The 15579-nt window shown below is 43.4% G+C and overlaps 1 protein-coding gene across 1 annotated transcript in view; it reads left to right on the top strand.

Annotated features, from left to right (window-relative positions):
* POU2AF2 (POU class 2 homeobox associating factor 2) overlaps positions 1-13753 on the top strand; it is a 29852-nt gene extending 16099 nt beyond the window's left edge. The window contains exons 3-5 of the mRNA XM_053670404.1: positions 9876-9918; positions 11863-12161; positions 13352-13753. Of these exons, the coding sequence (XP_053526379.1) occupies positions 9876-9918; positions 11863-12161; positions 13352-13753 (744 nt within the window). The remainder of the gene's footprint in view (positions 1-9875; positions 9919-11862; positions 12162-13351) is intronic.
* Positions 13754-15579: the final 1826 nt, after the last annotated feature.

The following is a 15579-nucleotide window of genomic DNA, read 5'->3' as shown; positions in this document are numbered from 1 at the left end:
CAAAGTGGGGGTGGGGAGAATGGGGACATCTGTAATAATGTCAACAATAAAAATAAAGTAAAAATAAATAAGAATAAAGGCCATATTTACAATAAATATTAAATAAATAAATAAATAAATAAATAAATAAATAAATAAAATAGTTCATATAGCAGAAATGTAAGACACTTAGAATCTTAATTCTGCTAACAATTAGAGGAGGGTATAGAGAAATAAATGGTGATGGAAGGAGACCTGATTGGGGTGGTGAGCACACAGCACAGTGCACAGATGTGTAGTAACAGAACCATGCACCTGAAACCTGGGTAATCTTGTTCACCAGTGTCACCCCAATAAATCTGATAAAAAGGAGAAGAAGAGATTTTAGATTTAGGATAAAGATGTAAGACCTAAATTTTACTTTTTTAGTTTCTATTAGCTAGCTGTTTTAACTACAAAAATAATACATGGTAAAATTTCAAACAGAAAAAAAGAGTATGAAGTAAAAAATAGAAGTCTATTGACCCCCATGCTCTTCACCTATCCCCTCCTGCCTTCCAGGGCTCACCACACTGAGTTTCATGTAGTTTTCCAGAATTTTGCTGTTATTATATTATGAAGAAATAAAGTTAATGAAGTTAACTTTCATCAAGTTAACTTGATGAAGTTAAAGTTCATCAAGTCAATGAAGCTCAAAATCAACGTTAGATATTTACATGCACTTACAAAATGCATAAATTAATGGTTCACAGTAAATTCCCTTCCCCAAAATAGGATTTAAATGTGCCTTTTAGTCTTCATTTTACTTCTGTACATTTGAAGTCCTTCAGCAAATCACTTACCACCCACCTCACCAACCATTCCTGACCTACCATTTTCAGCACCAGATTAAATACTCAGAATGCTACTCTTACCACATCTGTATTGCTAAAAACATCTAGAGGGTCATTGCCTGCTACCAGACATAGACCAAGTTCCTTAGCATGTCTCCAGAAAGTCCTCTCTGACCTGGCTCCTACACCCTCCTCCTGCTTCTCTTCAGCTTCTCTGACCCTTCCCATGTCTGCGACATGCTATCTGCTCATTCTGGCCTTGCTTTGGACCCCAACTGCAATGCCACTTATCCTATCTACTTACTCATTTCCTTTCATCCTTCAAAACTAGACTCACATATCATCTACAGCATGACATGTTCAGTCACCTTCCCTTAATACAGCAATCCACCACCCTCCCTACCCTCATTCTTACCTCCCCTTCAGCCCCCAGCCCGCAACTGCACTAAATCATGGTCGGAATAGATCTATATTGGGACCCAGCCTATGTCATTTACTAGTTTTGTGACCTTGGACAAGTCCCTTATAATCCTTATTAGCGTTCCAATATAAACCTAGAGGTAATAGCTTATAACAATCTACTTCATTGATTAATGGTAAAATTTAATGGGAATGCATATGAATCATCTAGCATAATGCAAAGGACATAAAGGAATGTTAGTTGTCACTAAAAATGATGAAACACACACTAATATATGTAAAGTGCTTGACAGAGAATCTGCCATGAAGTAATTAGTCATGAAATGCTAGTCCTTTCAACCCTTCCTTTTATTGTAGTTTTAGTTAGTTAGTTAGTTAGTTAGTTAGTTAGTTAGTTAGTTAGTTAGTTAGTTAGACACATAGCCATACACACAAGTGCGGTGCTGTGTCTGTGTGCTCCCTGACAGCAGGGTCCATGCCTTACTCCTAGTTGTATTTCTGGAAATTACGACAACCCTGATGTATAGTGGACACATAATACATTTTTATTGAATCAATTAAGTAAAGCTGCTCCTGACAAACCAACTGGCTATCATTCCCTAAAGAATAAGAGGTGGATACGCTTTCCCACCTCTGTGCTTCATTCACAAAATTCTTTGCACTTGGGAGTTTTCTTTCTCCTTCCTGCCTCCTCTCATCCTTCAGTGCTCAAATCCGTAGCAAATCGATTGCTCCCTTTTCTTCTGGAGTATGTAGAGCATGTACCGTGCACCTGGAAGCTGGAAACATGCTGTTCTGCTCCATGACCTACTTTTTCCTGGATATATCTGTGTCAGTTATTTCAGAATTCACTGGAACCTTAGTAATTAATAATAATGATTATGATTTCTTACCATTCTGTGGGGTGGCTAAAAGTTTCTCTGAAGGTTTCCCCAGGGCTCACCCACGCACTTGCACTTAGCTAAAGTCGAAGACAGCTTCGTGTGGCTCTCAACTGGCGCCAGCTGTCAGCAGGAGTCCCTGCATTCACTTCCACGTGGTCACTAATCATCCGGGACTTCCTTAAAAGGAAGTTGTAAGGCAACATTCAATGCAAGGAAAGGTAAAAGCTACAAATCCTCTTGAAGCCTAGACTCTAAAACTCACCCAACATCACCTCAGTCACATTATATTAGTCAGAGAAAGTCTTACAACCAACCCAGATTCAAAGGGGTGGAGGAATAGACTCCACGGCTTGATGGGAGGAGCTACAAAGAAATTGTGGCCATATTTAATCTATTATAAATGGCCTGTGTCCCTGAGCACATCCCAATTGAAGCTGTTTGGTTGTAGTTTTCCCCAGTGTCTGCAACATTCAGCACTATGCCTTGTACATTGGGGGCGCCCAGTAGGTACCTGTGGTTTGATGGAAAGGCGAGGGCAGATGACCTGCGTGGTTACGTCACTGAGAGTCTGAGGGACCAGTCAGAGAAGTAGGGTTTAAGTCCTAGTGTTATAGTTTACTAGATGGATGATTTCAGACACGTTACTTAACTTCTCTACACTTCCATACTTTGTAAACCTGAGATGATAATAACTACTTTATAATGAGATAACATTATGTTAAAAACTTGGTGAATGATAGATCCTTATAAACTGTAGTTCCTATGCATTATAGAGCAGTTTCCTAATTCATGATTAAATTACCACATAACCGTGCCAAGTGACCCAAAAATCAAAATCTCTTTCAGACTTTACAAAACAGTCAAGATTTATAAGAACAGCTCTGGTACAGTTTAGTCACTGTATAAGGTTTCACACCAAGTACAACGGCCCTGGTTCTGCTACATCCTAGTGACAATGTGAAGTTCTCTCTGCCCACTTTTTACTGGAGGGAGAAGGTATTTCAGCCTAACATGGGTACCTATGTAAAGGTTGTCTTAAGCCCAGCATTAACTTTCCACTTGTTTCGAAGTTGAAGGAAAATCATATGACCTAGGGTGGCTCCAAATCCAGGTATTAAAATGTGGTTTTAGAATGTTTGGCATAACAACATCAGTCCCACCTCTCTCCCAACCATAGATTTAATGGCAACAAGAAATTAAATGTAAAAAATACTGTGAATTCCTTGAAGAGGGACCCCAGGTATTCACAAGTGGCTATGATTATTGCTATTTAAGCATTAATAACAATATTTTTAAACAGATACTTTCTAAACTATATTATCAGAATTTTAAAAATATGTTGTTCAGCAGTGTGAAAAGTCTTATGCTAATTAGAGATCTTTCTTTGGTACATTTCAATATGTTCCTTCATCTAGGTTGGCACCTAAAATTATTATAGGGTCATAAAAATGAGTATAAATAGTCTCAAGGGGATCTCTTATCTATCATTTTACTACCTTGGTGACCTATTAGTTCAAATTAACTCATTTCCACGGAAGAGCTTTGGGGGCAGCTGTGAGGCTGCTGGGGTAGCTACAGGAAGTTGCAGACTGGCAAATTTCATTCAAATATAAACCTCTTAATTTGGGTACCTGGCATGGCAGGATCCTGTTGTTTGGAGTATGCAAAACAAAAATTATATACCATCTCGCTAAGTCAAAAGTTATGGGCTCTTTAATATCAATACTGTTTCTGGAGGATTCATATGATGAGAGGTATCTGTGGGAGTGTTGGTCTCGAAGGAGGAAGAAAGGAGTGCGAGCTTCCACTCCACATGAGCAGCGACAGCGCGTGCTCGCTCACGCTGAGGCCTCCCGTTTGAGGCTGCTCTCTCTCAGCTCCAACACGTGGGGAGGGGTGGGCAGTAAGTCAGCTCGGAAACCTGCCCAGTGAAAGCCTTCCCAGTCCCAGCGTGGGCCCTTCAGAACTCTTCTGTGTCCTGTGAGATGAACTGAAGTGATGCCTTTTCACTGATCTTTACATTTGTCCCTCTAAATATCTCCCAGATGCCACAGAGAGGGCAGCACTAATTACAGCTATAAAATAACTAATTTTATAGAAACGTGGTTGTCACAGGAATTTGTAAAATTTCTCATCCATCACACTGTATACTTAAATTTTGTGCATTTGATTATATGTAAATTATACCTCACTGAAGTTGATCCTCCAAAAATAGAATACGCATTCATTCGTTGAAAGACTAAGAAACTGATTGCCAGATAGATATCAAACAAAGATGTGTAAATCCTACTCAGTCATTTTTGTGAGCTTTTAGATAATTATGTTATCTTTCTTGGATATGCCTAAGTCTCCTCTGGACTAAAAATATTTAACTAAGATGCTTTTCTATTTTAATTTTTGAATTATTGAAATGCTTAGAAGGCAAAAGGCCCTCACTGGCTCCAGCCACCACCACCACCTGCAGGGGAGTTTGGGTCACCCCCTTCTGGGGTCGTCATGGTTACTCTGAGAAATAATGTGTGTAACGTTTGTGACCATGTGTTTAATAGTGTGCTTACACAATTACTATAACTATGTGCTTCTGATTACTTATACTATAATTTAAATCTCTGGTGGAAAATCTTGGAAATCATGAAAAAAATAAAAGCTTTTGTTCTGTGTAAAAATCAGAAAGCTATCTATATCTGGTTTCTGTATTTAGAGATTCCATTCTGTGTCAGGCAGACGAGAAGGTCTGGGGTGGGGTGGGGTGGGGAGACCTCGCCCATGACAAACTGGGTCCTGCGTGAAACACATTCACTGAGCCGCTGAGCTGGCAGGAAGTAAGGAAGACCTCCAAAACTGGGTCTGTGGGTGGGTAGGGTTGACATGAGAGGGTAGAGAAAGATTTGAGCAGAAGTTAAGACACTGAATGATGAGAAAGTGGTCACATCAAAAGGCAGGTGCCCCTGAGGGCAGGTATCCAAATTAGCTCTGCATGTCAAGACTAGTCTTTGAGCTGCTGCCAAGTTTGAAGAGCTGAACCTGGGAGTTCGGGATTACTTTGGGAAGCCTGGAAGGAAGCTGGCTCCCGAGAAATGTAGACATGAATCTTCTGGAGAACAGTAACCTCAGCTTAGGACCCCAGATTTTCCCTGGGTTAAGGTTGACCAGATACGAGTTTCGATCAAAGGTCACCAAGTGCTCAACAAAATACACCATTAAGAATGAGAGTCAGCATGAACAGTAAACAATACATTTAAATTCCAAGAACTTTCAGATATTAGAATTACCAATAACTTAATAATGAACACTCAACAGAAGACTCAAAAATTACCAAGCATATTGTTTTTAATCAAATGGAATTTGTAGACATGGAAAAAATGTAATCATTACATTTTTAAATACTTTAAAAGTATTTTGAATACTTTAAAAAACTCAGTGTATGAGTTACACAGCAAGCTACAATTGAAGAAAGAATAACTGAACTGGATATAGATTTGAAGAAATCTATATTAATCTATATCAAAATATAAAACAGAGAATCATGAATGCAGGAAAACAAAGGAGTGGTTAAGGGATATGGAGGATAAAAGTAAGAGCGTTAACACTCATCTTAAACAGAGTCCCAGAAGGAGAGAGAAGGGACAATCCAGACAAGGCAAACTTTAAAGAGAGGATGGATGAAACTTTTCCAAAATTTAGGGAACACACAGTCCTAAGTCCTCGGACATATGAAGCATATCCTATGACAAGCAGAATAAAATTTTTAAATACACCTCTAGATAAAAATAAAGTCAACTTGAAAAATCCTGAAGACAAAGGGAGTATATTGAAATGCACTCAGAAAGAAAAGAAAGATTGTCACAAAGAATGAATGTGAGGTTGGTAGCAAACTCCTCAATAGCTGCCAATCATGTAATGATATCTTGGAAGTGCTGATAGCAGAATAACTACAAAGTTACCATTGTGAACCCAGCAATATTATGTTTCAAATACAGGGGCAAAAGAAATGATATTTGCAGATAAATAAAACTGAAACAGTTTACTACCAATATAACCCTCATAAAAGGAATGTTCTAAAATTTTACTTTAGAACAGCAATGTTCAACTGGTGTGCCACAGAAATTTTTAAAACATGTTACACCTATCTATTTAGTCAGGGCACTGACCACTCTTCCCCTAGATTGTCAAATTTAAAAAATGACAATAACCAACACAACAATAGTTGTTTGGTGTGAATAAATCAAAATTGTACCTATTTTTGTCAGGTCAGCAAAAAACATATATATTTTGGTGTGCTGCAGAATTTTAGTAATTACTTTAGGTGTGCCATGAGATGAAAAAGGTTAAAAACTGCTGTTTTAGAAGAATGGAAAAGTGAATCTAAGGGGAAAGTCTAGAAGAGGAGCAAGCAAAGAAAACTGTGAATATGTAAGTAAATCTAATGCAGGTCTACTTAACAAAATGATGATTACTACGAGGTCTAGTTTGTGTAAGTTAATAGGAAGAAACTAGCTGACATGGAAGAAAACATTCACATATAAACGAGAAGAGCACGAACAAGAGTGAGTGCTCCAAGGACCATGTCCATCAGTGAGAGCATTGAGAGAGTCTTTGCAGTTTGTGTTAAGTACACAAGGTAAAATTTTATGGGCAACTGTAATGGGAATGAAAATAGTTCAATTTTCACAGCAGGTGGAGGGCAAAGTTAGGTAGGAGAAATGAACATGGGTTTCTTTCAATTGTGTAATGAGTAAAATCAACCACACAGGTGACTCTGAAAACTATGTAGACTCTTAAGATTTTAAAATTGGGTTGGGCAGGATACAGTGCTGGGAATTTCACAGTAATGGTTAAATTGGGCATATTTTGAAAAAAGAAGAAAAATGAGTGTGAGAAGATTCTGGGGGTCGCTGGTGGTGAGAGAGAATACGATGTAAGCTCTTCCAGCAGAGTTGTCTGAAGCTGAAGGGGCTGTGGCAGCATCGGCCGAGCTCCACCCAGGCTCCGGGTGGAGGCCAGGGGCACAGCTGTGCCACTGGTGAAGGCATGGCTGAAGATGCTGAGAGGACAATAGTCACTTATGTTCGCCTAATTGGGCATGGGTAGGGGGTCTCACAGAGGCCTGACCCCTGGCCCCAGCCTTGGCCAGAGCAACTTACCGCAAGCAGGCAAGAGAAGGGCAATGGGACGTCACCGCAGGCAGCACCAGGACAGCTGCCAGCCTGCCACACCCTACTTACCCACAGAAGGAGGCTGAGAAAGAAGAAGCCAGAGCATATAGGACTTGGCACAAGCCTTCAATGAAATAGCCAGCCAGGTAGAGACAGAAATTGGAAGGAAGTGCTGGACGAGGTGGGGAAATGTGCTTCCAGAATTCATCGCTGCCTCTTTTCCTCCCTGGACAAATCACCTGATCTACACTCACCTCTGACCCCACAGAGTTCCCTTCTGCACTCAAAAGTGTTAACTTATTAAGCATGAAGACACACAAATTAGAATTCATTTAGAGAAGTATACCATATATTTGAAGGAACATAAAAATGCATTTGATAATAGCTAACACTTATGTCCTGCTTACGCTATTCTAAGTGCTTGACATATATGATGTCATTTCATCTTCATGTGCCCAAGATCACATAGCTAATAAGAGACAGAGCTGGGATTCCAATACAGACACCCTGGTTCCAATGTCTCCACTCTTAAATATTAGGCTGCTTCTTAGTGGTTGGAGGCCATCCTGCCCGGAGAAGATAGAATTCCAGGTTGGCGCTGTGAACGGAATGCTTGTGTCCTCCAGGATTCTTGTGTTAAAGACCTAAGAGCCAATGTGATGGTGTCGGGAGATGGGGCTTTTGGAAGGTAATTAGATCGTGAAAGTGGAGCCCTTGTGAATGGGATGAGTGTGCTTATAAGAAGAGATACATGAGAAAGATGACCTCTGTTCCAAAACAAGGAGACACAGGGAGCAGCCAACTGTCTCGGGAAGAGAGCCCTCCCCAAGAATCCAACTGTCCCGGCACCCTGGTCGCCAACTTCCAGCCTTGGTGTCCATTCTTTACAGTTACCCATAACATTTCACCCCACATATTTAACAAAGACTAAAAACAGTACCTTAAACCTCTCACTGACGTATGTACAACTTCCAGCCTCCAGAAGTGAGAGAAAGGTTCGCTGTTGTTAAGAAACGTTAAGCCACCCAGTCCACAGCTTTCTATAACCACCCAAACTGATTAAGACAGCTAGGTAGATTGATGGTAGTGATTAACATATGGGATTAATCTTCTTTTGTCCATATGGACAAAGAGATTAGAATTAATAATGTAACTCTTCTCAGCCTACTTGGTAAGAGTCAGAGGTCTCCAAAGAAGAAATGGGCTTTCTCAGGGAGTGCTGATTTCTTTATCACTAGAGACTAAGTGCACCCAGTGTGGAGAGCACTTAGGTTAGGTGAGACCCTCTGTAAGAATCTCTTCCACATTGGAGAGTCTATAGAACCGTGAGGGTCAGAGCTAAGAGCTCAGATCCACAGACCAGGAACTGGATAACTTTTTAAACAGCTACATTTTCCACTTAACTTTGTTCCTGAGCACCTTGAAGCCAGATTTGCATTTGTATATTGTAAGGCTCTACACTCCTGGATATGCTTCCTTTCAGAGGTTAGCTTGGGTATCACTTCCTCACCCTCCCCCAGTACCTGCTCAAGTGCGCTCCTCCCTGCATCTGCCCCAGACCATGCCCCTTCTCCCGCTGTAGTCAACTGTCACTTTCATCATCAGCCACTCTCTGTACTAGTCCCTTAGGGCTGAAGAAGGGATGTCTTGAAACAACAGGAACTTACTGTCCCACAGTTCTGGGGACTGGAAATCCAAAATCAAGGTGTCAGCAGAGCCAGGCTCCCTTGGGGGTGGCCTCCTGCCTTGCCCCTTCCTTACTTCTTCTGGTGGTCGCTGGCAGGCCGGGGTGTTCCTGAGCTTCACGTTGTATCGCTCACATTTCCGCCTCTGTCTTCACATGGCCTTCTCCTCTCTGTGCCTGTGTCTCTCTCCTCGTCGTCTGTGAACACCAGCCGAGTTGCATTTAGGGCCCACCCTAATCCAGCATGACTTCATCTGAATTTAACTAGTATATCCCCAAAGTTTCTATTTCCAAATGAGGTCACATTCACAGGTACTGAAGGTTAAGAAGGACTTCGGCATATCTTTTGGGGCAGTTAATTCAACTGGCCACACCCCCAACCTCCCATGGTCACCAGACTGTGGCTTTGAGGATTATATGTTTATTCCACATATTTTTATTGTGTTTACTGTGAACCACACTCTGATCTGGTCACTGAACACAAGTCACAGATAAGGTTCCAACCCTAAGTGGCATTTCAGTTCCATATGGAGGCAGGTAGTAAAAAAGAAAAAGGCCATTCAATGTTGAAGCCAAAGGCCAAGAACTGTAGACATACAGATAGACAGATACTTAATATCTATTTGATGAAGGACATTAATGCAAACAGTGAAAAACAAAGAATTAATTATTCCATTTCTTCTAGCCAGTGCTTTATGGCATGTTTACCAGAATCTAACACTGTGGGTTCTCTTTCTCCCGGGTGAAACTGTTCTCCAGGACTTGCATTCTTACTCACAACTGACTCCCCCGACTCTAACCATCCAAATAACCTCTTTTTTAAAGTATCAGGAAATAAATCTTGTAAAATATATTCCTGATTTTTTAAAATTCAAATGTGCAACTAATGAAGGGAACACTCACTGTCTTTGCCTTCCAGGGCAGCGCCGGCTCCCCTCCGTCTCCGTTCGTCCAGATGCCAGGTGAGCACTGCAGCTCAGCGAGCCGAGCCGTTGGCTCGTGCCTTGCTGAGTATAAACGAGGCATTTGGGCTTCCGTCTCCTGTAACTGTTTTATAGCACATTGCAAATGTTGCTCCTTTAATTCAGTGATTCTCGAATTTAGAATTCATTCTGTTTTGAAGGCAGCCCTTTGATCACTTGCCTAGCAGAAGTTTATTGGGCCAAAGCAATGAATGGCATGTAGGCCCTTGATACAATTTCAAAGGGTCTAAAATTCTGGGACCACGGTCTGATGGATTATGTACCTGCTTTAGCACACAATCAGAGAGACCTGTGGGCAGATGAGGAACCTGTCATCTAATGAGTGCTCTCTCAAAGTGCCAGGCACTGAGCTAAGTGTCTTGTAGTCACTTCAATACGTGCGTCTTACTAAACAGTCCTATAGGGACAAACAGGGGGCATTCTTGATAATAGAGTTAGGCACTCTCGTGTGTGCACACACACGTCCCTTCCAGACCCCAAACTCAGAAGTGGCACAGTCTTTCTCAGTCATTTTAGCAACCTTCAGAGAGGAATAAGGGAAAGGCACAAGAGCAGTAGAAGAACTGCACGCTTGGGTGTCTCTGCCTTGTTTCCCCATCACATTTACTGTCACTGGGTTCTGTTCCCTTTTACAAGGGAAACATTTCTGTAGCTTCTCTCACCGTCTGCAATGATTCTTTTTCTCTTTAAGTAGGAAGAAGCTATATACTTAAGAAAGCAGAGCATTTTTCTGTGTGCTTATTTATATTTGGAAATTGGAATCACAGACATAAGCCCTGGGAGCCTTGTTCATGTCGCCTTAATTTTATTCATAGTCTTAACCACTCCTGTGCATGTAGATTTGTGGTGTGAAACAGAACAGTATGTACTGATATGAATAGTCATTTGCTCCAATTTTTTTTCTAGGGAAATATGCTTATGATAAAACCCCTAATGGCAGCTTTCAAATTCATGAGCAGATTAGAAGTTTGGGGTTATTAGCTAATGAGACCACACCCACCACCAGCTGGAAACTGTTTTACTGGCTTTGACTCCATGCCCCTGAACATGTTCTAGATGATAATGTGTTTCCTGCTACAGCTCAACTACAAGCTCAGAAAGTTTTTAGCAAACACATCTTTTCCCTTCTGAATCCATTTCACTCGCCTTTCCTTAAATACAACTTTTCTCAGTTTCAGCTTCTTCCTGCTTTCCCCAAGGGAGAAACTGTGTGCCAGGCCCTGTCTTCCCAAACTTGCAGTGCCCAGACAATGGCCACAAGAGGGCAGCAAATAACACGAGACCGGTCCCCTAGGAAATATTATTTGTGGTGCTTCCCCTAACTTGGCTGCACAGAAGCCCTGTCATTCCAAAGCAAACAATCCATGCCTGCTAGGTGCCAGATGCGATGTTAGAAGTCAGTCAGTATACAGAGGATTAGAAGAATACAACCGGACTCCGGAATTGGGGTGAGGTTATAGTATCACCTATCTAGAGATACTGAATCTCAGATAATATGCCCAGAAGCAGCCTCTTGTTAACGGCCCTCTGTTTACCAGAGCAGAACTCAGAAGCAGTGGGAAAGATGCTTCATCGGATAAAATGTAAATGCCAGCCTCCTTATCTCTTTAAGCCCAAGCCCTCCCTAGCTCGGGTGCCTGACACAGAGAAGGCACACAGTGAACGTAAACTGAGTGAGTGAACGACTGAACAGTTATTGCACCACCCAAAATGAAATCATCCCCAAAGGCAGAGTGAACTTGAAACATAAAGCGATAACGCAGCAGTATTCAACACTTTCAAGGCATTTATCTTCTTAAATGCTAGCCTTGATGTAAGGCATGTGTTAGGAACATCATTTTATAGACGGAGGGACTCAGTTGCAACAGAGATCCCTTGACTTTCCCAAGAGGAAAAATTTGCTTGTTTTTCATTTGGCAACAGGTTCACCGGTCATGTCAGGTTACTATGGTGTCAGAAGATCTTTCCTCTCTGACTCGGACTTCCACAACACCAAACAATTTGCAAACGACCTCTCCACCTCCAGTGTGGCGAAGTCCTTCCCCTGCGAATCCTCCGCGGGCCAGAGCCACCCCGCCCTCCTGGATTCTTACTTCCCGGAGCCCTACGGGGACCACCGCCCGCCGGCCCTGACGCCCAGCACCGGCCCGCTGATGGGCGCCTCGCCTCTGCCGCCACTCCTGCCGCCCCCCTTCCCCAGCGACCCCACACACTTTGTGCTGGTGAGTGTGTGTATATATTCCACGGTTAGGGAGTCACCAAGATGAGGGCTTAGGCAGTCCCACCAGCCCAAGCGCTTGGCAACCAGGCTGAAGCCAGGCCTGGCTGGCCCTGGACACCCCTGAGGCTGTTCTGCGTCTGCCCTGGAGATGCCAGGGCAGCCAGGATACTCTCCGGGGGAGCCTCCTTCCCTCAGAGATCTGTGCGACCCAAGGCAGCAGGAGGGTTAATCCAGGGGCTTGGGCGGGGATGACTAACAAGGCCGGATTTATATCCATTGGGTTCATTCCCTGCTGGTTTGACCAAATGGTCTCCCACCATTCCTCCAGTGGCAAGGGAAGAGCCCTGAAGTTGAATCTCAGACAAGGTTAGACTGCAGTCCCCCTCTGCTCTCCACAGCACTTCTACCCTAATAGAACCTCGTTCATTCCCAGCCCTTCCTAAGAGCCGTCCATAAAGATCTGAAGAACACTAACATCCTCCTTGTAGAAAACTGGAAGGCCTTCAACCACAAAGGAATGAATCTCTCTAAAGGTGGAATTTTAGACAAAAGGAGGGTGGAGGCAGGGTGGGATTAACATTACTGAGTACCTATTCCAGTCAGGAGCTTCTAGGTGTCATTTACTATTTGCAACTTCCCAGGATATCATTACTAAAGCCTCATCTTACTGTGAACCAAGTGAAATGCTCAATCAGGAAGCTAGTAGGTGTCACAGCCAAGAGCGGAACCCCAAATCTTGCCAGCTCCAAGCCAATGAGATTCCTACAGCTTTGCTCCCCAGATCAGATGGTCTCCCCAGCCCACTCCAAGGCCCACTCCCTCCAGGGGCCCCTGGCCTGTTCCCCACTTGGAAAGGGCGTTCCAGGACACCTAGTATTGTGAAGTTCAAAAAGAATGCCAGACACAGTGCATTGTAAAGGTCAAAATGCTATATAAATGTTTATTTTATTATTCTCACATTCCACTCATTTAATGTTGTTTTCTGGGGAAAAGAATCTCAATACATACGGAGAACCTAATTCTGGAGTAAGAAGGGAGCTAACACCTTCGCTGCTGGTGTCAGTCACCAGAGGGAAAAGCTGCCTGGTACGGAGGCCTCGGTCCCGCAGCACGCCATGTGGGGGAGCAAATCTGTCCGCACCAGAGTCTCATCTCTTGACTAACCCCAGTAACCTTTTCCATTCTCCTCAGAGAGACTCGTGGGAGCAGACAGTGACGGACAGCCTCAGCCCGCTGGATCCTGTGCCCACCGATGCCCTGCAGACCTTGCCGCCCAGCATGAGCTGCCTCTCCCAGCTGGAGTCCAGCGGCAACCCCCAGCACAGGAACTCCAGCTGGGGGAGCCCCATGGCTGGGGCTCAGTCCTACTCGTTGCATGCACTGGAGGATCTGTATCACACCCCTGGGTACCCTGCCCCACCCCCGTACTCCTTCGCCTCCTTCACAGCGATGTCCAATGACCTACCACCCAAGGCGGTGCCCCTGGCCCCAGATGAGGGGGCAGATGCCTCTGCCCCTCAGGGCCCTTCACCATGGACCAAAGAAGATGGGAACATGGTGTGGGGGTCGTACGAATGCCGCAGAGCTTACTGACGCAAAGAACTTCTACGCTTTTATTTTATTTCTTAACTTGGGTTCTATGTGCCACAGATGGTTTTGGGTGTGGCATCTCACTCGGAACTCGGTTGTCAAGATAAGCCGTCCTTTTGTTAATGGACAATGAAATTTATTTGTAATATTCCCCAAGTTGTCAGGGACCATAGACTAATGAGAAAACCTGACAATGAGGTCTTTGTGGAATGTTAGTAACCCAATGTATTCTGAATCTTTGGCTATCTTTGAAGTATCATTTTTGGCACTAATTTTTCTTAAATTACATTAAAAGTTTATGCAGATCCATAAAACATACTAATTTTTCTGTTTAATTTTTATTTAATGTTTACTGTATTATTTTCCACTACCATTTAGTCCCCTTACACACCCCTGCCCCCAACAATGACCACCCTGTAGTCTGTGTCCATGAGTCCTTCCCCTTCTTTGCTCAGTCCCTCCACCCACCCCCCACTTCCCACCCAGCTGTCACTATGTGTATTTTTTAGTAAAGAGAATGCATAGGATACAATGTAGTTTAGGGCACTAAAATTACTCCATTTTATACTGTAGGACTATAAAGCATTATGTGTTTTTATGTACATTTTTCTCCTTACAGTGGCTTGTAAAGGTCCAGTAAGAAATACATCACCATTTATGAATGCTTTCTTGCCATTAACATAGGATGAGGTCAGGAGATTATGACTTCATAAACATACAGTTTTGACTCTTTCTTAAAGCCCTGAATGCCCAAAAGTTAGGCTAAGGCAAAAACACAATAAAGGCCAAAACTCAGGTTGATCGAGGGTTGCCACAGTTTAGCTGCACGTTGTCTCTCTGATGGAATACACCTACAGGTATCGGAGTCCGTTAGTAAAACGGGCATTCTGTGATCAAACAAGAACAAGTGCGTTGTAAGGAAAACACAGAGAGCAGGACTGAGCCTTTGGCAAGAACAGCAGACCATAGACCACAGAGCACGAGAAGCAAAAGGACTTTGAGGAGGATATATTGTCAGGTATGGGCCAGTAGCATTACAGATAACAGCACCCATTTAAAGGGATGTGCTGATGATGGCTCATGGGTCAGAACTGCATAGCTCTTCCTGGGTTTGAATGAAGAAACTGACACCTGAGGCAGCCATCGCTCTTATGCACGTTTGATTGATGTGCATTCCTTTGCCAGTTAAGTTCCCAGCGTAATTTCCACCAGGCAGCGCGCCCACCTGTAGGCCATCTGAATGCCTCGCACACACTTTGACTTTGCAATGCACAGATCGCAGCCCACAAGTTATACCCACACTCTTCCTCTTATCTTCTTACTACCTTCCTTTATTCCCTTTCCCATTTTTCTGACCCCTCTGGTCCCTCCTGACCCAATGCCTTTTCCCTCCATCTCCTAGGGGTCCAATCCTCTCATTTTCCACTTGGTTGCCAAAAGCTCCTCAAGAGCCTTCATCACATCCCTGGTGACGGTGTCCCATGCTCTACCTCAGCAAGGCAGGAGTCCAGAAAATCAAAAGAAGACATTAATTAACACTTAGAAGTGAGTAATTGCTCTCACTCCTTCTCCAGGCCTTCAAGAGTATTTGCTGGTTAAGCGCACACACACCTGATGTATGGAGCACCCCTGAAATGCCTGGAGGGGTGACTGTCCCCACCTCACACCTCTCAGTGCTCTCCTGGGGCAGGGTCCCTGCAGAAGCAGATCCAGGGGCACCTCTGGTCCTTGGCCGCAGGGCCGCGCTTCCCCGGGCCCCCGCCCTGCTCCTTCCCTCCTGCCCTCCTTTCAATTCCCTGATCCTTACTTTGCTTGGTATTTGTTCTTCA

This window comes from Artibeus jamaicensis, unplaced genomic scaffold (genome assembly GCF_021234435.1).
Source record: "Artibeus jamaicensis isolate MK-2021 breed Jamaican fruit bat unplaced genomic scaffold, CSHL_Jam_final contig_585, whole genome shotgun sequence".
Classification (NCBI taxonomy): domain Eukaryota; kingdom Metazoa; phylum Chordata; class Mammalia; order Chiroptera; family Phyllostomidae; genus Artibeus; species Artibeus jamaicensis.
Note: the sequence above shows the minus strand (reverse complement) of the source record. Positions and strands in the feature narration are given on the sequence as shown.